The sequence below is a fragment of the Herpailurus yagouaroundi genome, unplaced genomic scaffold, assembly GCF_014898765.1.
Source record: "Herpailurus yagouaroundi ecotype Mexico unplaced genomic scaffold, PumYag 192, whole genome shotgun sequence".
NCBI classification, from domain to species: Eukaryota; Metazoa; Chordata; class Mammalia; order Carnivora; family Felidae; genus Herpailurus; species Herpailurus yagouaroundi.
Window position 1 is genome coordinate 21,705,193 of NW_024412423.1, and position 22,510 is coordinate 21,727,702.

General features: G+C 37.9%; 1 protein-coding gene across 3 annotated transcripts in view; it reads left to right on the forward strand.

The window, feature by feature from the left end:
* Nucleotides 1–17,375, forward strand: part of SEC24A (SEC24 homolog A, COPII component) — a 74,651-nt gene extending 57,276 nt beyond the window's left edge. For all 3 annotated transcript variants that reach the window (XM_040444500.1, XM_040444502.1, XM_040444501.1), the window contains 6 exons: nucleotides 3,350–3,525; nucleotides 6,518–6,655; nucleotides 9,732–9,836; nucleotides 10,401–10,493; nucleotides 13,841–13,944; nucleotides 14,389–17,375. In XM_040444500.1, coding sequence (XP_040300434.1) covers nucleotides 3,350–3,525; nucleotides 6,518–6,655; nucleotides 9,732–9,836; nucleotides 10,401–10,493; nucleotides 13,841–13,944; nucleotides 14,389–14,503 — 731 coding nt within the window. In that variant the 3' untranslated portion in view covers nucleotides 14,504–17,375. The remainder of the gene's footprint in view (nucleotides 1–3,349; nucleotides 3,526–6,517; nucleotides 6,656–9,731; nucleotides 9,837–10,400; nucleotides 10,494–13,840; nucleotides 13,945–14,388) is intronic.
* Nucleotides 17,376–22,510: the final 5,135 nt, after the last annotated feature.

Here is a 22,510-nt window from a genome sequence, read left to right on the forward strand (position 1 = left end):
ACTGAATTGTATGGCCATCACCTCAATCTAATTTTAGAACATTTTTATCATCCCAAAAAGAACCTCATGCCTATCAGCAGTAACTGCCCACTTCCTCTTTTTATCCCTCACCAGCTTTAGGCAACTACTAAACTGCTTCCTGTTTTATAATCTGCCTGTGGTGAATTAAAATAACCATATTTTACTAAATGTTCAATACTAAAGGTTAATAGCTTTCTTGTGAGGTCTGTAACTTGGATTGCAAGAGACAGTGAAGTTATGTAAAGATCATTATTCTTGGAGTCATGGAATTTGAGATTGAAAACCAGTTTACTTTTCAGACATAAGTTTGCATTCTTGGCCAGATCACCTGAGCTAGAATTTATTTATTCATACCTTCAGTTCTTTACTTCTGTCTCAGACATAGTTTAGTTGCCTCCTTGATTTTTTGTTGTTGTTTTTGCTTTTTTTTCTCCTTGAGGAAAGATGTCGTTCGGTCCATTTACTTCAAACTCAAATCTGCCTATGATAAGGGTGATTACTTTTTTTTTTTTTATTTCCTATTGGTAAATTCTTTTTTTTTTTTTTTTTAAGTTTATTTTGAGAGAGAGAGAGTGAGCACGCATGAGCAAGGGAAGGGCAGAGAGAGAGGGAGAGAGAATCCCAAGCAGGCTCCGCACCATTATCAAGGAGCCCATCTTACGGCTCTAGCTCATGAACCGTGAGATCATGACCTGAGCCAAAATCAAGAATTGGATGCTTAACTGATTGAGCCACCCAGGTGCCCCAGCAAATTTTTTCTTTAATGAAGCCTGATGAAGGCCAAACCCATTTTAGTTAGCCTCATATGCTATTGAAAGTTAAAGATTGTGGGGGCGCCTGGGTGGCTCATTCGGTTGGGCGTCCGACTTCAGCTCAGGTCATGATCTCGCGGTCCATGAGTTCGAGCCCCGCGTCGGGTTCTGGGCTGATGGCACGGAGCCTGGAGCCTGTTTCCGATTCTGTGTCTTCCTCCCTCTCTGCCCCTCCCCCGTTCATACTCTGTCTCTCTCTGTCTCAAAAATAAATAAATGTTAAAAAAAAAAAATTAAAAAAAAAGAAAGTTAAAGATTGTGACCTAAGAAATTTGAGGGTCATTGCCTTTATATTTTGTTCAACTAATACTTTTTAGTAACAGTATGATCAATATTATCTTTATTATCATCAGCAAGAACTATATATTAGGTGGTATTTGTAGGTTTGAAAAAATCTGCACAATGGTTTGCTTCACAAAAAGTATTGGTTTTATTACTAAATTTGGTTGATAGCATTATGAACATTTTTTCACATTTTATAAATTAAAACAAAAAATTTTATAATTTTTTTTCACATTTGATAAAGATTTTATCAAAATCTTTAAAATCAGGATGTCTTCAATTGAAGTCTTAAGAGTTAACTGTTGATCAGGTGACAGTGGTCTTTATTCTTTCTTGGCTATATACAAATTTGGTTATAGCAGTTAATAACATCACTTTATTGATTGTATTTTTTTTAATGTTTATTTTTGAGAGAGAGGGAGAGAGGCCAGGAGTGGGGAGGGGCAGAGAGAGAGAGAGAGGTAGAGAAAGAATCCCAAGCAGGCTCTCTGCTGTCAGGGCAGAGCCCGATGTGGGGCTTGAACCCACGAACAGTGAGATCATGATCTGAGCCAAAGTTGGACGCTTAACCAATTGAGCCACCCAGACACCCCAGTATTGATTGTATTTTTGATATCACATGAATTGAGGTTTTTTTTTTTAAGCTTATTTATTTTATTTATTTATTTATTTATTTTTTATTTATTTATTTTTGGGACAGAGAGAGACAGAGCATGAACGGGGGAGGGGCAGAGAGAGAGGGAGACACAGAATCAGAAACAGGCTCCAGGCTCCGAGCCATCAGCCCAGAGCCTGACGCGGGGCTCGAACTCACGGACCGTGAGATCGTGACCTGGCTGAAGTCGGACGCTTAACCGACTGCACCACCCAGGCGCCCCTAAGCTTATTTATTTTGAGGGAGAGAGAGCTCAAGGAGTAGGGGCAGAGAGAGAGAGGGAAAGAGAAGATCCCAAGCAGGCTCCATGCCATCAGCACAGAGCCCCACGCAGGGCTCAATCTTAAGAACCGTGAGATCATGACATAAGCCGAAATCAAGAGTCAGATGCTTAACCGACTGATCCACCCAGGTGCCCCAACATAAATTTAGTTAGTTAGTTAATTAAAATTTTTATTATTTTTTAATGTTTATTTACTTAATTTTGAGAGAGACAGAGTGTAAGTAGGGGAAGGGCAGAGAAAAAGGGAAACACAGAATCCAAAGCAGGCTCCAGGCCCCAAGCTAACAGCACAGAACCTCATGCAGGTTTCAGACACAGGGACCACAAGATCATGACTTGAGCTGAAGTTGGACGCTTAACCAACTGAGCCACCCACATGCCCGTTAACTTTTTTTAATGTTTATTTTTGAGAGAGAGAGAGCGAGCCAGAACATGAGCAGGGGAGGGGCAGAGAGAGAGAGAGGGAGGCCCAGAATCTGAAGCATACTTCAAGCTGTCAGCACAGAGCCTGATGCAGGGCTCAAACTCACAGCCGTGAGATCATGACCTAAGACGAAGTCGGACATTTAACTGACTGAGCCACCCAGGTGCCCCATGAATTTAGTTTAGTTGTAGTTTAAGAACTCTCTAAAACAATTATGTGCTTTTAGTGTTTAAATTTTTCTTCAGGGGAGAAATTTTTTTTCCAGTATGCTGAAATGCATGTAAACAGAGTGGCATGACAGGTGATGAGAAGCATCTAAGTAGCTAAGAGCTCTTGCAATAAATATAGGGTAAAATTCTCTGTGAAGAAAGCATGTGCTTTAGTTGCAGACTTTTTTCTTTTTCTGTAGTATGTAAATAAAATGGTGGATTACTCCTAATAACATCTTAGATTTGGGGTACCCGGGTGGCTCACTTGCTTGAGTTTGTAACCCTTGATCTCCAGGTTATGAGTTCAAGCCCCACATTGGGAGTAGAACTTATTTAGAAAGAATATTTCAAAATAACATTTTAGATTGAACAAAGAACAGTTTTGCCATTTTACAGGTAAGGAAACATACTCATGAAGGTTAGATTCCTTGCCATATTGTCTTACAGTTAGGAAATAGAGAAGCATTTCAGCCAACTTTGATTTGACTCTTCAGACGATGTGCTTTGAGCTGCTATGCTTGTCTCCTTGTGTATGTGATACATTGGAGAGGGAATATGTATAATAAAAAAAAATACATCTCTTCTATCTGTAACAGTGGGATAGAAGTGGGATAGCTAAACTTCTATCTTCTCTCTTGTTTCTTCCTGCCTTCCATCTGTTAGCTGTTGACAGGTCTGTGACTGCCAGTCTGAGTGATGCTCGGGATGCCCTAGTGAATGCCGTCATAGACTCTCTTTCAGCTTATCGTTCTTCAGTCCTAAGTAACCAGCAGCCTGGACTCATGGTTCCTTTTTCTTTGCGGCTTTTCCCACTCTTTGTGTTGGCTCTCCTTAAACAGGTAAGAGAGTTAAACCCAGAAACTAACAGAATAATGTCATTAGCCCAAGTTTTTATCCTGTGAACCACTAAACATTGTATGTATAACTTTAAGCCAGTTAAGTTTTCTAAGCACAGGGATCCTGGCTTTTATTGGAACCTTGAAAAAATGTGTAACCCAAAAAAGTTTAAAAATACTGATTTAAAGCGTGTGCCTTATTTGTAAGAGATGTTCACAAGGTATTCACTTAAGTTATCAAAGATGTAAGTGATATAAGTAATGATCAGTTTTCCAAAACAATCTTTTATTGCTAGAGCAAGAAGTCACACATGAAACTCTTCTTTTGGCTTTTTCCTGCTCCCTACAGTATCTCAGCCACATACTACTAAATCTTAGCTATGCCTTCTCATATCTGTGCCATGGGCTGCATTGCACTTTCCTCTTACTGTGTTTGAGCTCAAATGTTATCTCTCTAGCAGTTGCCTTTCCTTCTATGGTCCTGTAGAGTTTTTCATTTGATATTGTTATTTAATGATCTCCCCTGCCTGCCCTTTACCCATACCACTGGCTCCCCCTGCCCCGCTCTCCAAAAAAGAAAGGAAACTCTGGGCTGGTGGAGGAGACTTATTTTTCCAGGGTACAAAATCCAATGTCCAAGCTTATGTACTTACTGTAACTTTCCCTTGTAAGTTTTATTAAAAAGCTCATGTTAATAAATCACTTAGGGGGCGCCTGGGTGGCGCAGTTGGTTAAGCGTCCGACTTCAGCCAGGTCACGGTCTCGCGGTCCGTGAGTTCGAGCCCCGCGTCGGGCTCTGGGCTGATGGCTCAGAGCCTGGAGCCTGCTTCCGATTCTGTGTCTCCCTCTCTCTCTGCCCCTCCCCCGTTCATGCTCTGTCTCTCTCTGTCCCAAAAATAAATAAACGTTGAAAAAAAAAAATAAATCACTTAGGGTTACATCCTAGATTTCAAAACTGATCAAAACTACTCTGGATCTTGTCAATTTGTATACTTTTCTGAACTCCAGGATCTACCTTTCTGGTGTATGTCATCTCTTCTTAGGTGAGAAGGGTAACCCACTTAACCTAATAGGATGGCTTTTGGATCTGCTTCTAGTTTCTTTAACTCAAATTATGCATTTCTACTTCTGAATATAATCTAAATACATAGAAATTACATAAATACTTAAATTTTAACATTTAAAAATCTGAGCTTTTCCCTCTTCAGGTCTTTCCTTAATGCTGTCCTTTCGCTGAGGCCTGCCTTCCCTTACCTCCCCATTTAGTGTGCAACACTCTGTTACCATTCTAACCTACATTCTTTATCTGTCTTCCCTCCCTTATTTTTCCTCTAAAGCATTTAACACTGACATATCAGTATTTTGCTTATTTATTATTTACTTTTCTCTTACTAGGATTTTTTAGTTATAAGGACAGGGATATTTATCTTTTTTGAAAAGTTTACCACTTTGTTTCAGCACTTAGAACAACAGTTCTTAGTACATAACAGGCTCTCAGTAGTTATTGAATCAATAAATGAAATTTCCTTCTTCCATTTCCCATAATATTCTTTTTTCTTTCTTAGTGACTATCAACATACTAATTTAAAAAATCTTGGGGCGCCTAGGTGGCGCAGTCGGTTAAGCGTCCGACTTCAGCCAGGTCACGATCTCGCGGTCCGTGAGTTCGAGCCCCGCGTCGGGCTCTGGGCTGACAGCTCAGAGCCTGGAGCCTGTTTCGGATTCTGTGTCTCCCTCTCTCTCTGCCCCTCCCCCGTTCATGCTCTGTCTCTCTCTGTCCCAAAAATAAATAAATGTTGAAAAAAAAAAAAATCTTGAGGCGCCTGGCTGGCTTATTTGGCGGAGTATGCAACTCTTGGTCTCATGGATTTGAGCCCCACAGTGGGCACAGAGCTTACTTTAAAAAATCTTAAGAGCCTTGGAGTGCCTAGCCTGGCTCGATCAGTAGAGTATGTGACTCTTGATCTTGGGGTTGTGAGTTGAAGACACACTTTGGGTGTAGAGATTACTTAAACAACAACAACAACAAAAAGCCTTAAGAGCCTTTCTGATCTTCAGTTTCCTTTGTTTATAGTTAGTACACTTGTTTTATGGCATAATCTCATTGCTCCTAGCTCTCTGCCTCTTTCTACTACTTTCCATCAATAGGAATGCTTAAAACCTTTTTTTTTAAACATTTTATTTTTTTAAGTAATGGCTACACCCAATTTGGGGCTTGAAATTAGAATCCTGAGATCAAGAGTTGCATGCTCCTACTGACTGAGTCAGCCAGGTACCCCAGGAATGCTTAAAACTTTACCTCAAAACTTTTAGTATTCTCTATGAAGCTAATAGATCAATTACAATTCACTACAATAAGAACCAGTTACAACTCAGCAGTTCTTCCTGCCCACGGATCATGTCCCCGTGCTTTAATAAAATCACCTGTGGGAAAAAACAAAAACAAAAAACAGTTAAAACTCATTACTTATTAACTTTATTTTGCTAAGTAACTGTCCTCATTTGCATTATTGTATTATTATTTTTCCTAATTGATTTGTAAGCTTTATTGTGTTGTTTATATAACTGAAGGAGAAACAAGGATAGTTAACCACCATTAGTCATCACCCAGCATTTATAAAACACAGGTCTTTGGTCCTTCATTTGTGTTTTCATTTTTTCATCTGCAATATAACCTTACCCTTCTCATGGTATTATTTAGATTTTTATGTCACCATCATTCTATGGTAGAGTGTTTAGATCCATTTCACTGATTAGGAAACAGAGAGATCCAGTGACTTTGCCATGGTCAGGTAATTAATTTCTTCCAGGTGGGGCTATAACCACAATTTAATAGATTTGTGCGACTTCTTAAAAGATACTTTTAAAAGAATAATTAACAGTAAATTTGCTAATTCTGTCTGAGGATACTCTTTTAACATCTGAGTTGGAAAGCTTTGTTTATATTTGTTATTAAATACCCATTTTTTGGATGGGGGGTGGTTTTTTGTTATAGAAATCGTTTCAGACTGGGACAAACGCACGTCTAGATGAACGCATTTTTGCCATGTGTCAAGTGAAAAATCAGCCGTTGGTCTACCTTATGCTCACAACTCATCCCAGTTTGTATAGAGTTGACAATCTTTCAGATGAGGTAAGATTGATTACTTTTTTAGTGGCTTTTTCTTTTTTTTTTTTTTTTTTCCAACGTTTATTTATTTTTGGGACAGAGAGAGACAGAGCACGAACGGGCGAGGGGCAGAGAGAGAGGGAGACACAGAATCAGAAACAGGCTCCAGGCTCAGCGATCAGCCCAGAGCCCGACGCGGGGCTCGAACTCACGGACTGCGAGATCGTGACCTGGCTGAAGTCGGACGCTTAACCGACTGTGCCACCCAGGCGCCCCTTTAGTGGCTTTTTCTTGGAGGTTTATAAGCCTAATTATATTGAGTCCATTGTAGAAATGAGGAAAGTTTTTATTCCTTCACTAAGTCTTTGTAAGGAAATTTTGGTTTGGGGAAGCTCATGAGATAGTATCTCTTTTCTTACTAAATTATTATTTAAGATATTGAAGTAATAAATTTCCTTAAGTTTGTTTAAGACAAATCTGTAAAGGGGCATCAGGGTGGCTCAAGTCGGTTAAGTGTCAGACTTCAGCTCAGGTCAGGATTTTGCAGTTCCTTACTTCGAGTCCCATGTCGGGCTCTGTGCTGACAGTTTGAAGCCTGGAGCATGCTTCAGATTCTGTGTCTGTGTCTCCCTCTCTCTCTGTTCGCTGTCTCCCCCTCCCCCCTCTCCAACCTCCCGCTCTATCTCTCAAAAATAAATAAACATTAAAAATTAAAAAAAAAAAAAAGACAAATCTCTAAAGCGAATCTGCTAAATGTAGAGCCTATCTGATTTACTTATTTAAACAAATTGATCTGAAGGGAGTGTCCTGAGGGCGAAATTATATCTGAAAACCCCAGGTCAGTGTTTAGTGCAGCAATATTATTGATTTAAAAAATATTTAAGTTGTAACATTATTTATCCTTTTTTTTTCCCCTTTCTTTCTTTTGAAGTTCCCACTGAGATATTATTATTTACCTGAGTTAAAGTCAGATGCATGAAAATATCAAATCATAATCTTTCTTTCTAAAATTGTGATCAAGTTAGGATATATATATGTACACACACACACATATGTATGTATATATATGTATATGTATATATATGTATATATATGTGTGGGTGTGTGTATAGGAAGCAATATTTTGGCTAAAAACCTTTCCAAGCTTAAAGAATTTACGATCTTGCATATATAAAGGACAAATTGCATATGAAATTTGAGGAGTCTTTGCATTGCCTCATTCTTTCATATGGGCCTTTACTTAGAAGACTAGAAAACAGAGCCACTGATAGCTTCTTTTCTTTCCCACCAGAAAAAAGTCAAGATTATTTTTTTCTTTCATATTTGAAAACCTCTAGAAATTTCTAAATAGCTATATTGAGGCAGTGCATGGTCTTTCTCCTGCTTTTCACATGCCCTAAGGCAAGAAGTCTTAAGGTAATATGGTTAATAGTCCCTGTTAGAATTAAAGCCTCATGGCTAGAGGGGAAATACCTCTTGGTAGGTCAGTATTTTATTTACTTCCTGCTTCGAAGGTTTAATCAAGTACCTAGATTAAATGGTTAAAAATTTTTGGGTCAAAAATTAAGTTATGAATATTTAAAGGTGTGTTTGTGTTTTCAGATAACAGTATGTCTTTTAGAAATGAGAAACTTCCATTTCTGGCCTTAATAAATAAAAGATATGTCAAACTGAAAAGAACTATTAAGATATCATTTGCATTGGGATTTTAATCCTCCCTCATTATGTACACATTACTTAAGCCACACAATCAGCCATTATTATTAACTAATTATACATAGATATTAGTTGCATTTATTGTATTTTATAATAGTTAAAATCAGAAGTTAATTTGGTTTTATTGGAATTCACAATGGGGTTTTTTTAGATAAGTGATAAATATTTCTTCATCTTCTTTATATTTAAATACAAATAACTGATTTACCTAAGTAAGTTTCAAAGTCTTGGAATTAACATTGGAATTAAAATTTTTTTTTTTCAACATTTATTTATTTTTGGGACAGAGAGAGACAGAGAATGAACGGGGGAGGGGCAGAGAGAGAGGGAGACACAGAATTGGAAACAGGCTCCAGGCTCTGAGCCATCAGCCCAGAGCCCGATGCGGGGCTCGAACTCACGGACCGCGAGATCGTGACCTGGCTGAAGTCGGACGCTTAACCGACTGCGCCACCCAGGCGCCCCTGGAATTAAAATTTTAATTGTGACTCCATATTACCATGTCAACAAAAATTCTTGGAATTCAAAGGTTTGGTCAGAGGCCAGGGAAAGCTTTAGTGTTAAACACTTTACAAACCAGGAGATGCAGCCTTCCAAACAGAAGTACATTCTGAAGGAGGAAGGATTTCAGCTCAGGGTTACGTAGGCAGAAACTGCAAGTTCTGGGTTCTTATTAGGAGTTGGTCAGACTGAGGTCCCAAACTGCGACTTCAGGAGCAGGTTGACAAGCAGGATACAATTTAGTGTTTCTGGTAGCAGCTTCCGGAATATGGCAGCTGCTGGAGGGTGTGATAAGATTTGTGGCAAGGTCAGCAAATTTTCCTGAATTTTATGTGGGCTTGTCAACTCAGGCTGTGTTGACTGGTTTTGTTCCTCAATGATCATTTGGCCTGATAAAAATTTTAGCTTTTCTGGGATGCTTGGGTGGCTCATTCGGTTAAGTGTCTGATTCTTGGTTTTGTGTGCTCTCTCTCCCTCAAAATAAATAAACCTTAATAAAACAAAATAAAATTTTATCTATTCTCCTTTGACATGAAGGAACCCATCTTGTCTGTTAGCCGTTGTCTAATTATTGAGGTATTTTGTTCTCAATTATTATCTAGTAAAAGCTTTAACTTTTGGGGGCACCTGGGGTGCTCATTTGGTTAAGCATCCGACTTCGGCTCAGGTCATGATCTCATGGCTCTAGAGTTCAAGCCCCGTATGGGGCTCTGTGCTGCCAGCTCAGAGCCTGGAGCCTGCTTGGGATTCTGTGTCTCTTTCTCTGCCCCTCTTCTGCTCGTTCTCTCTCTCTCTGTCTCTTTCAAAAATAAATAAATGTTAAAAAAATAGTCTTTTAAATAATAAAAAATAAAAGCTTTAACTTTTCTGTCTAATTTCTCAGGGAGCCCTCAACATCAATGATCGCACCATACCTCAGCCGCCTATTCTTCAGCTTTCCGTGGAGAAGCTCAGCAGGGATGGAGCTTTCCTCATGGATGCAGGCTCTGTGAGTTAGTCTGACTGATCTGGATCATTCCCTCCATGTACTAGTACACATTCATTCCCTATAATATCTTCTTTTTTGGGGCAGATTATATGCTATTTAATCTCTATTTTTGTGTGAGCCACATTCTCCCTTCATAGCCTCTTTTCATGCCAAGCATAAAATGTCTCATCATGCTTAAAACTGATTATTATTAGTTCATTTGAAGTCAGTACAATTTCACTAAACATATTTATTATTTTGATCTTTTAAATCATACTCAGTGCTAGGAGTGCCTGGGTGGCTCAGTCGGTTGAGCCTCCAACGCTTGGTTTTAGCTCAGGTCATGATCTCACAGTTCCTGAGTTCCAGCCCCACATCTGGCTCTGTGCTGACTACTGAGTCTGCTTAGGATTCTCTGTCTCCCTCTCTCTCTGTCCCTCCCCTGCTCATGCTCTCTTGCTCTCAAAATATATAAATAAACTTAAAAAAAAAACACACACACACAAAAATATACTCAGTGGTAAAGGTGAGTCAGCAGCAGACTGTTAAATGCACATCTCAAAATAATTTTCTTCCTGTCCCCAGGTATTGATGCTTTGGGTTGGAAAAAATTGTGGACAAAATTTTCTCAGCCGAGTTCTAGGAGTTCAAAACTATGCATTAATTCCACAAACTATGGTAAGAATTTATTAGAGTGATTATAGTAGACTTAAAGGGCATTTCAAATGTGGCAAAATCATGAACATCCCATTTTAAATCAAAGTTTTTCCAGAAAATAAAATGCTGTCACAGATTATGTTTCCCTTCTAATTGGGAACATAAAATAGTCATTTTATGTTTTAAAGGCATTCTTTGGGTTATTTTGCATCAATGACTTAGTTGTTCTTATGTGTCTATGACAATAGACTATTTTAGGAAGAAAGTAATGAATTTAGTTAATGCCCCCCCCCCAAAAAAGAAATAATTTTCTAGAATTAGTGTTAATGTTGTAGTTTTTGTGTTTTTTGTGTTTTTGGCAAGTGATTTCATTGATGACAAGGTCCTTTTAACTGCTGCTTTAGAGTAAGAACTGATCTAATTGCCACACAAGCAAATAACTTGTGATCAGTGTCAGTTGGATTAATATTTACTATTGAAGAAAATAACAATAAACTCTGTCAATAGCTCTGTCACCTTGGCAAGTCACTAACAGCCTTATCCGTAAAGTAAGAATATTGTTGCCTATGGAGGAGTAACTGAAATGATCCCTGAGAAAGCATTTGTTAAGCTATAAAGCATTTGGATAAGTTTCAGTTTTAAAGTTAGAATTAATTATAACATGGTATTATTTAGTGTCATATTTTTCAGACCCTACTATCTGTTTGTCCCAACTTTGGAATATGTATTTTATGTCAGTGCTTTTTCATATTTATGGGTTTAACTCCATTCACAGAAGTCATCGGGAGATTCATGTATTTAAAAGACCTATCTGGGGCGCCTAGGTGGCTCAGTCAGTTAAGTGTCTGACGTTGGCTCAGGTCAAGATCTTGAGGTTTGAGAATTTGAGCGCCACATTGGGTTCTGTGCTGATAGCACGGAGCCTGCTTCAAATCCTCTGCCCCCCTTTCTCTCTGCCCCTCCCCTGTTGCGCTCTCTCTCAAAAATAAATAAACATTAAAAAAAATAAAAGATAATATCTCTCAGAATTAATGCTGGGATAAGCTCTAGCTTTCAGGCTTTAAAATTACTGCTCTGGTTGACTAGGCATTTTAGGTAATGAGATAAATTGGGGCACCTGGGTGGCACAATTAAAAAAAAAAGAAAAAACATTGACAAAAAAAGAAATTTTCATATTTGTAATAACTCCTGAATGAATCAATTAATTCTAGATGCCATAATAAAATGAAGAGAGGAGGTAGGATGTTCTTCTGGATCAGGACTCAATAAAGTGTGCCGAAGAGGGCCTGCCACCTGTTTTTGTTTTACTGGAACATAGCTATGTCCATTGACTTATGTATGGTCTGTGGCTACTTAGTGGAACATTGGTAGGGTTGTGTATTGCAAAAGAGACCAAATGACCTGCAAGCCAAAAGTATTTATTGTCTGACCCTTTAAGAAGTTTGTGTACCCCTAGGGGAGCCTGGGTGCTCAGTCAGTTAAGCATCCAGTTCAGCTCAGGTCATGATCTCACGGTTTGTGAGTTAAAGCCCCACATCAGACTCTGTGCTGACAGCTCAGAACCTGGAGCCTGCTTCGGATTCTGTGTGTACCTCTCTCTCTGCCCCTCCCCAGTTTAGACTCTCTGTCTCTCAAAAAATAAACAAACATTAAAAAAAGTTTGCGGAACCAGAAAAGACCCCAAATAGCGAAAACAATCTTCGAAAAGAAAACCAAAGCAGGAAGCATCACAATCCCGGACTTCAAGCTGTATTAGAAAGCTGTAATCATCAAGACAGTATGGTACTGGCACAAAAACAGACCCTCAGATCAATGGAACAGAGTAGAGAACCCAGAAATGGACCCACAAACGTATGGCTCATCTTTGACAAAGCAGGAAAGAATATCCAATGGAATAAAGACAGTCTCTTCAGCAAATGGTGCTGGGAAAACTGGACAGCGACATGCAGAAAAATGAACCTGGACCACTTTCTTACACCATACACGAAAATAAACTCAAAATGGATGAAAGACCTAAATGTAAGGCAGGAAGCCATCAAAATCCTCGAGGAGAAAGCAGGCAAAAACCTCTCTGACCTCGGCCTCAGCAACTTCTTACTCAACGCGTCTCTGGAGGCAAGGGAAACAAAAGCAAACATGAACTATTGGGACCTCATCAAAATAAAAAGCTCCTACACCACAAAGGAAACAATCAGCAAAACGAAAAGGCAACCGACGGAATGGGAAAAGATACTTGCAAACAACATTATTAGATAAAGGGTTAGTATCCAAAATCCGTAAAGAACTTCTCAAACTCAACACCCAAAAAACAAATAATCGAGTGAAGAAATGGGCAAAAGACATGAATAGACACTTCTCCAAAGAAGACATCCAGATGGCCAACCGACACGTGAAAAAATGCTCAACATCACTCATCATTAGGGAAATACAAATCAAAACCACAATGAGATACCACTTCACACCTGTCAGAATGGCTAACATCAACAACTCAGGCAACAACAGATGTTGGCGAGGATGAGGAGAAAGAGGATCTCTTTGCATTGTTGGTGGCAATGCAAGCTGATGCAGCCACTCTGGAAAACAGTATGGAGTTTCCTCAAAAAATTAAAATTAGAACTACCTACAACCTAGCAATTGCACTACTAGGTATGTATCCAAGAGATACAGGTATGCTGTTTCGAAGGGGCACATGCACCCCAATGTTTATAGCAGCACTACTGACAATAGCCAAAGTTTGGAAAGAGCCCAAATGTCCATGGATGGATGAATGGATAAAGAAGATGTGGTATATCTATACAATGGAGTATTACTCAGCAACCAAAAAGAATGACATCTTGCCATTTGCAACTACGTGGATGGAACTAGAGGGTATTATGCTAAGCGAAATTAGCCATTTGGAGAAAGACAAATATCATATGACTTCACTCATATGAGGACTTTTAAGAGACAAAACAGATGAACATAAGGGAAGGGAAGCAAAAATAATATAAAAACAGGGAGGGGGACAAAACATAAAAGATTCTTAAATATGGAGAACAAACAGAGGGCTACTGGAGGGGTTGTAGGAGGGGAGATGGGCTAAATGGATAAGGGGCATTAAGGAATCTACTGAAATCATTGTTGCACTATATGCTAACTCACTTGGATGTAAATTTAAAAAAAATAAATGAAAATACAAAAAAGAAAAAAAAAAGTTTGCCTAGCTCCTACTAGAAAATTGTGGTATACACACTCCCAGACCCCTTTCCTGAGACTTCCTAAATCAATATGTGCAGTTCAGCACAGGTGATTCATATACATGATAAACTTTGAGATGCATTAGATATATGACTCAAGTAAACTGTATATTGCTGATTTTTGTTTAATAGACAGACCTTCCGGAGCTTGATACACCAGAATCTGCCAGAATAATAGCATTCATCTCTTGGCTTAGAGAGCAGAGACCATTTTTCCCCATACTTTATGTGATAAGGTAAGTTGAATTTTTCATTTACTAATAGTGAAACAATGTGTTTAGCTTTGCAAGGACCTGTCTTGAATCATAGTTAAATGTGACCTATTGCTTATGCAAACCCTTTAGAAAAGAAAAAGAATTTTCAATAAATATTACTAAATTATGCTTTATATCCAGTTACTAGTAAAAAGTATGTTAAGAGGCACCTGGGTGTTTCAGTTGGTTAAGTTGGTTAAGTGTCTGACTTCAGCTCAGGTCACGATCTCAGGACCTGAATCCTGAGCTCAGGCTCGTGAGTTCGAGCCCCACAATGGGCTCTCTGCTCCTCCCCCACTCGTGCTCTCACTCTTTAAAATAAATATATTTTTTAAAAAAGTGTGTTAAAAGCCTCACGACAAATCCACTGTTTATTTTACTATTACATTTTATCTAATGTATATATTTTTGTCTTTTATTCCTAAGGGATGAGAGTCCAATGAAAGCAAACTTCCTTCAAAACATGGTAGAAGACAGAACAGAATCTGCATTATCATATTATGAATTCCTCTTGCATATACAACAACAAGTAAATAAATGAACAAATGAAGATATTTGACTTATTTTTAAGGAAATTCATGATAATGCCGAACACCTGAGAATGTGTAATACCTTCCTTTTATATTAGGTTTGTGGACTAATGTGATGATTATATGTTCTCACTGTGATTTCAACCAACTATAGCAAATAAAGGACCACAGCAGAGAATCAAACATGCAACTCTGAAATACTGTATTTTTCAAATCAAAATATATCTACGTATATTTGATTGGATACTTTTTTCCTTTGCTGCCAATAATGTTTGAGTTGTTGTGGATTGAAATAAGATGAGACAATATTGCAGAGGTAAAGTAAATTTTGTAAAATAAAGACTTCTGTGTTTCAAATACATTTTTCTCATTTTTTCCTGAAATTTTGGCTGCTACATTTAAAACTTCACAAGACTAAGTGTTGCAGGGACATTATAAATCCATTGATAATGATCTTTTTAACATCGAAAAAATTTTTCAGAAGTAAATACTACATAGAACTAGAACCCATCCCCACACCTGTTTTTTTGGTTTTTTTTTAAAGGAAGAAAAAGGATCATCATGTTAACTAAAACTAGAGTGAACTAACTCCAGTCTAGTTTGAGAAAAAAAATATGAAATAATACAGTCAGGCTTTAAAATCTGTCAGTATTCTCTATGCTTGAAGAACAAAGTCACTTTGAAGTGAAATCTATAATTAAGTGGTTTTCCGATTTGACTGCAGAAGACTTGGGTGGACACACTATCCTATTCTGCAGTGAAAAGAATCAGCTGTCTTCATAAATACACTGAAACTGACAATGATAATAGGGAGATGAGAAACTTTGGTTGTCTTGATCCTTTAAGTAGGCTTTGTTTGGTACATTTCTGCTCTGATGTATGATAGAAGTGTTATATTGGTGAAATGATGAATTAAAAGAAATTAAAGGTTTTTAAAAATTCTGTCTCAAATGCTTAAGTAACATTTTTCTAAGGAGTTTAATTAAATTGGAAGCCGCTCGTAAGATATTTATTCTTGGATATTAAAACTTATTAAAAGCATGAATGCTGCTGTTTGATTTGGTGGATATTAAGATTACACATATTCACTACATTGAAGTTATGGTAGAAACTTGATTTCTCAACATGCTCAAGAGACTGCTTTTTTGATTGAGCCAGAGAAATATTATAGTCAAAACCATTAAGTGAATTTTGTTTACAAATAGGTAAATTATACATTTGTATATTTAAAGTGCTGTGATAGGATGTCTTTAAAAGATTTGGCCCATTTTTCACTGATTCACCTTGTCTTGTATGAACCTCTTAAAGTAAAAGTTCTTCATGTGTAATACTTGATGAAAAGATTTTTGTTTCTTTGTTTTAATGGGTTAGAAAAATGTGTTTACAATCTTGGTCTCATGATCACCAATGAAATAGTAACTTTCAGGTTTACATCAGTATGAGCTGACTTTAACTCAGTTAAAGGGATAGGGAAGAAGCAGGTCCCCATTAGAGTATATACTACGGCTTGCCTGCTGGATCAGAGTAATTGGGTTTTATAAAAATATCCTCTCCCTTAAGCAGTATTAAGGTTTATCTTCAATATGCAAGTGGTACATTGAACTGGAAATTTTCTTAAAAACTGCTTCATGTATTAGGAAGCAAGTTTCATGTTGTAGCAAATTATGATAAATTTATATTTTCCCCTCTTTTCAAGAAACAGAGTCATCCTTGTGCACTGATGTTTCTTAAAATAACTAAAATTCTCTTCTTAATGTGAATTGTAAATGTTGATATTTGTAGGTCCTTTCTTAAGAGTAGTGAAGAATCTTCCAGAGGGAAAAGTTAGTGCTTCTAGGGACAGTAATCTTCCTTGTGCCTCACTTCATCCCTAAGTGGGTATGACTTGTTATTGCCACATGCTTTGTTAGTATATTTCACAAATTTACTTTTTAAATTTTACTTTAAAAATTATTTTAGATAGTGTGTAATATGTACAATCCAGAATGATTTTATAATAGGCAGGTCATAAAAACATAACTTTAGTTAAGATTCACAATATTTGTTCTCTGGATAATGAGGGAATGAATGAGCCTTTTGGAGATGTTGATATTAAGCAATTATTTTTTGCTGTACTCAATGTGTTTGATTTTTTTTTTTTTTTTGGCAGTAGAGCAGTACCTGCTATCTCATCTTGTATTACTTTTTGATGTAAAGCAACTAATATTTACACTATGCCATATTTTTTTTATTGTAGTTGTAAATTATGAAAGATCCTTGAATTTTCTACAGATCTACAACTACTAAAGTAACAGACAAGGGCAATCTTGGTATTTAAATCTGAGCATGGCAATTCTACCACAAAAAGTACTCTATTTTTCTAATTTCTAGGATTTTTAAAATAACATTTCTGTACGTGTCATACTAATATTCGCTCAAGCTGTACCATTTTAGTTTGCATATATTTCATTGTTTTAATTTAATGTAATGTATTGAGTCTAACAGACTGTTTTACAATAATTAGAATTAAAGATTTATTTCTTCTAATTAAAGATGCATAACAGCTATTATCTAAGGGACCATCAAATGTGATTTCAAGATTTTGTTAACTATTTCAAATAAAATCCTTCTATAGAAATTTTAATTTTGTAAAGTAGTGTATAATATTGTAACATTAAATTCTTGTTCTCAAATTCACATATGTATTGATCTTCAATGTGCTGTGTTAAATCTTGCGTCTCTTAAATATTAGAGACAAGATTTGTCTTCCTTTTTACAGTTTGTAATTTTCACTGTTTTATTCCTGTAAAAAAAAAAAAAGTCATTTGTAAGCCATGCAAATAATCATTTGAAATGTGCTAACTTATCAATTTGGCTATTCAATAAAGTTATTGAAAAAGCTTATATATAGTGACTCGTCATTTAAAGGGCTATGGATAACTTGCCAGTTACTGAATTGTGTTATGTTGTACACCCAAGTCATTGGAAGGCTATGGCTGAAAGTGGTTTGAATCTAATCTGGTGTTACAGTGGTCATAAGCCAGGGGCACCTGGGTGTCTCAGTTGGTTAAGTGACCAATCTCAGCTCAGGTCATGAGAGCCTGGAGCCTGTTTCAAATTCTGTGTCCCACTCTATTTCTGCCCCTACCCTGCTTGCTGTGTCTCTGTCTCTCTCAAAAATAAATAAAAACTAAAAAAGAAATTATAGAGTGGTCATAAACTTAATTCTTGATGCTCACTCTTCATAGATTTAAAGTTGGTGTTGTTTTTTTTTTTTTAATTCTTGACAGGTTTCAAGTACTACTCCATTGACTTCTGGATCCTTTGGTTATCAGTAAGATGCCTACTGTCAATCTAATTGTTACTTTGAAGATAATGTTAGCTTTCATGATTTTTCTTTTATCCTTAATATTCCTCAGTTTGGCGACTCTGAGTGTATTGTTTATCTTGCTAATTTTTCAGAGCACATTTTAATTTGAAAATCTTTGTATATCTTGATTTATGGAAAATTCTCTATTTTATTTATTTCTTTAATTCAGGTATGATTGACATATAAAGCCATTTTCTTTTAAAAATATGCTTGTCATTTTCTCTGTTCTTTTTTACTTCAAAATTCATACGAGATGTATCTTTTCACTAATTCCTCTTTTGACTATGTCCAGGTTGGACTTTTCATCTCATCTCATGAATATTATATCTGCATGCCTGTATTTTTCATTTCTAAGATTAATTTTTTTAATACCCGTCTGGTTTTGGTTGGTTTCTTCCTGTTTTTGCTCAGTAATGTATTCAGACTGTTCTATAAAATTCTTTCTGGGGAAATTCGCAATTTTTTAAGTTTTAATTCCAGTTATTTAACATACAGTATAATATTAGTTTCAGGTGCACCATACAGTGATTCAACAATTACATACATCACCCAGTGCTCATCACAAGTGCCCTCCTTTTCCTCCTCTTCCTCTTCCTCTTCTCCTCCTCCTCCTCTTTCTCTTCCTCTTTCTCCTTTTTTTTTTTTTTTAAGTATTTTTTTATTAGTATTTTTTTAAGTAATCTCTACCCCCAGTGTGGAGCTTCATCTCAAGACCCCAAGATCGAGAGTCGCATGTTCTTCCGACTGAGCCAGCCAGGTGCCCCTCAACAAGTGCACTCCTTGTCCCCATCGCCTATTTCACCTATACCCTCACCCCCCACAAATTCCAATTTTTTATTTGGTTGGCAGAATTTATTTTTTTTCATTAATTCATGTATTTTGAGAGAGAGGGAGAGAGAGCAGAGGAGGAGCAAAAAGAGAGGGAGATAATCCGAAAGAGGTTCTGCACTATCAGCACAGAGCCCAACATGGGGCTCAGACCTTCGAACTGTGAGATCGTGATCTGAGCCAAGATCGAGTTGGACATGTAACTGACTGAGCCACCCAGGTGCCCCTGGCTGGCAGAATTTAAATGTAGTATTTATTCATGTTTGTTAGAATTTGAGTTTGTAGGTTACTGGAGTGGGAGAATTTTTGTTTTTGTTTTAGCTTATCTCTGTCCAAGTTCTCCATCCCCTCCTGCCCATCTAAGGGGTTTTTTAGTTTAATTTTCTGGCCCCTTCCCCAAGACTAGGGGTCATGGTAGTGTCCTGCAATGATTTGGGGCTATCGCCCACCAGCAGTGGGAAGACTAGTTGTCCTCTCTTCTGCTGAACTTAAAAGCTCAAGTTCAAGGCTATGTGGGTCAATAGCAAATGATATTTTGAATAATTTTTGGAGGGAAAGCTTACCTCAAGCAGTGAGTCCTATTTGTCCCTATGTGTTTGTTATGTGGAGCATTTCCAGTGCTTTTTAGCCCATAGAATGTGCTACTGTTGCCTGCTTATGGACCTGCTGCCCAACAGGCCCAATGTTAGCTCTGCAATGCTGCGTTTTGGTCTGCTGTTTCTCTTGTTTTTGAGTCTAGTTATTTGTTTTTCTCCCTTGACATTTTTAGCTGTTATTTCTGTGTGGAGTGGAGAGGAGTCCAAGGATCAACTTACTGCCTAAATTTGTCCCCCGGAAACTGAATTCCAGTTTTATCACTTATGACTCAATCTTTTCAGCTGTGTATCTACATTTTATCAATCAAGTATTATTAGTAGCCTGCCTAAACAATGCTTCTAGCATCAAATAAAAATTACACATAAGACTCATTGAAAATGCCATGTTTTGGGGCACTTGGGTGGCTCAGTCGGTTAAGCATCTGACTTCAGCTCAGGTCATGAACTCTCGGTTCTTGAGTTCGAGCCCCACACCGGGCTCTGTGCTGACAGCTCAGAGCCTGGAGCCTGCTTCAGATTCTGTGTCTCCCTCTCTGTTCCTCCCCCCGTCACACACACACACACACACACACACACACACACACACACACACACACACACACTCTCTCTCTCTCTCTCTCTCTCTCTCTCAAAAATAAGTAAAGATTAAAAAAGTTTTTAAAAATGCCTTCTTTTGACACTTCCTCTAAAAGAAAAATTTCTGCAACTATTCACGTAAGTGTAATCTAGTGCTGTCAGTGCTAGATTTGTGGCAAAGTGGTAAGTTTTTTAAAGTTAATTTATGTATTGTGGGAGGAGGGGCAGAGAGACGGAGAGACAGAGTCCCAAGCAGGCTCTTTGCTGTCAGCACAGAGCCTGACATGGGGCTGCAATCCACAAACACTGAAAAAAATCAAGGCAGACGCTTAACCCAGTCACCCAAAGTGCCCAAAATGGCAAAGTTTTAAAGAATGGATTTGCCCTTGTAAAGTCCATAGTGAGGGAGATAGAAATTAATATAAGAATATTAAGTATGTGAGGCACCTGGGTGGCTCAGTCAGTTAAGTGTCCCACTCTTTTTTTTTTTTTTTTTTAACATTTTTTAAATTCATTTCTGAGAGAGAGGGCATGAAATAGGAGGGGCAGAGAGAGGAAGAAGGATCCAAAGGGGCTCTGCCCTGACAGCAGAGAGCCTAATGTGGGGCTTGAACTCATGAGGCATGAGATCATGACCTGAGCTGAAGTCAGAAGCTTAACTGGCTGAGCCACCCAGGCACTGAGCCATCTAGGTACCCTGTTTCTGACTTTTGATTTCAGCTCGGGTCATGATCTCTGCATTCCTGAGTTCAACCTTCATGTCAGGCTCTGCACTGACAGCAAGGAGCCTTCTTGGCATTCTGTCTCCCTTGCTCTCTGCCCTTCCCCCACTCTCTCTCTGTCTCAAGAATAAATAAATTAAAAAAAATCTTAAGTACGCACATCATTTGTCAAAGAATCACTTATACCACTGACAAGTACTAGGAAGTTTAATAAACTGCAGAAACCCATAGATAAATGGTTCCTCAGGAATGAGAAAGTATGTGACATAAAATCTTCACATTTCTAATTCTTATCTAACTAAAGGGGCCATCATGCATCTAAGGAGACAAATTTTTTATTTGGCTTTCTATAGGCCTTCTTAAGTGAAAAAAATATTGTTTATCCTAGAATTGTATTTGGTTTCAATTTATCAGAACTATACTTCATTAAGTTCTGCACATTTATTATACTTAACAATTACTTCGGTTTTAGAATTTTTTAAAGACACTATTGGGGACTCAGATATAGGTCTGTACACAAAGGCTGGGGAACCGTTTCTAATGCTTTGTAATTATTAACCAGGGCATGTCCTTGGGACTTAGCTTTCATTCCATCAAGGGAGAACATCCGCATTTATTTATATTTTTATTTTTTAATGTTTATTTATTTTTGAGAGAGAGTGGGGGAGGGGCATAGAGAGGGGGTGAGCAGAGGATCTGAAGCAGGTTCTACGCTGACAGCACTGAGCCCAATGTGAGGCTTGAACTCTTGAACTGCAAGATCATGACCTGAGCTGAAGTCAGATGCTCAACTGACTAAGCCACCCAGGCACCCCTATTTCTAAACAAACAAACAAACAAATAAATAAATGTTTATTTATTTTGAGAGAGAAAGAGAGCATGGATGCCAGCAGGGGAGGGGCAGAGAGGGACAGAGAGAATCCCAAGCAGGCTTTGCGAAGTGAGCACAGAGCCCAAGGAGGGGGTTCAATCTCTAGAACCATGAGATCACAACTTGAGCTGAAAGCAAGAGTCCTAGGGCACCTGGGTGGCTCAGTTGGTTAAGCCTAGAACTTTGGCTCGGGTCATGATTTTGTGCTTCCTGAGTTTGAGCCCTGTGTTGGGCTCTCTGCTGACAGTTCAAGAGCCTGGATTCTGCTTCAGTTTCCAGTTTTTGTCTCCTTCTTTCTCTTATCTTCCCGGCTTGAGTGCTTGCTCTCCCTCTCAAAAAACAAACAAGCAAACAAAAACCAAGAGAGTCCCATGCTTAACCCACTCAGCTGCCCAAACACCCCAAAATCCGTGTTTATACCTCAGCTCCTCATGTTATTGAAACCAAAAGATAAATTGTTAGATTTTTTTTTACACTTTTTTTCTTAAACTTCTTATCTGTTTGGAACAGAGTCAGGTGACTAATGGTTAAATACAGTATTTCATTACTTTCTGTTTAGGGAGGATTTCACCTGCTTCCTAATTTTGACTATGAGTTTGACTCATTCTGGTTTCATTGCAGGGGACCCACTAGATAGCCTCACCCTCTGGAGCCTCAGGTGTGAATCAGCCACAAGGCCTCCTCAGCAAGCTTTGACGGATGATTCGATTCCTTCGTTCTTTTACTCATTCACTTTATCTTTATGATTAACAGCTGCATACCAAATGCAGGGCTGCGTTATGACTTTTGTATGCCCTACACACTTTTCTTTCATGGGCTCCTTCCTCCATACAGGCATTATTAAATCGTATTTTAGGACTGTGTTAGCAAAGGATGACTATAATCCAGGTCAGATTTTATATATTAATTATTATGCTTTTCTTCTGACTTTAAAATAAATTAAAATTAAAACATTTTCGATGCTAAGTGAAATAAGCCATACAGAGAAAGACAGATACCATATGGTTTCACTCTTATGTGGATCCTGAGAAACTTAACAGGAACCCATGGGGGAGGGGAAGGGAAAAAAAAAAAAA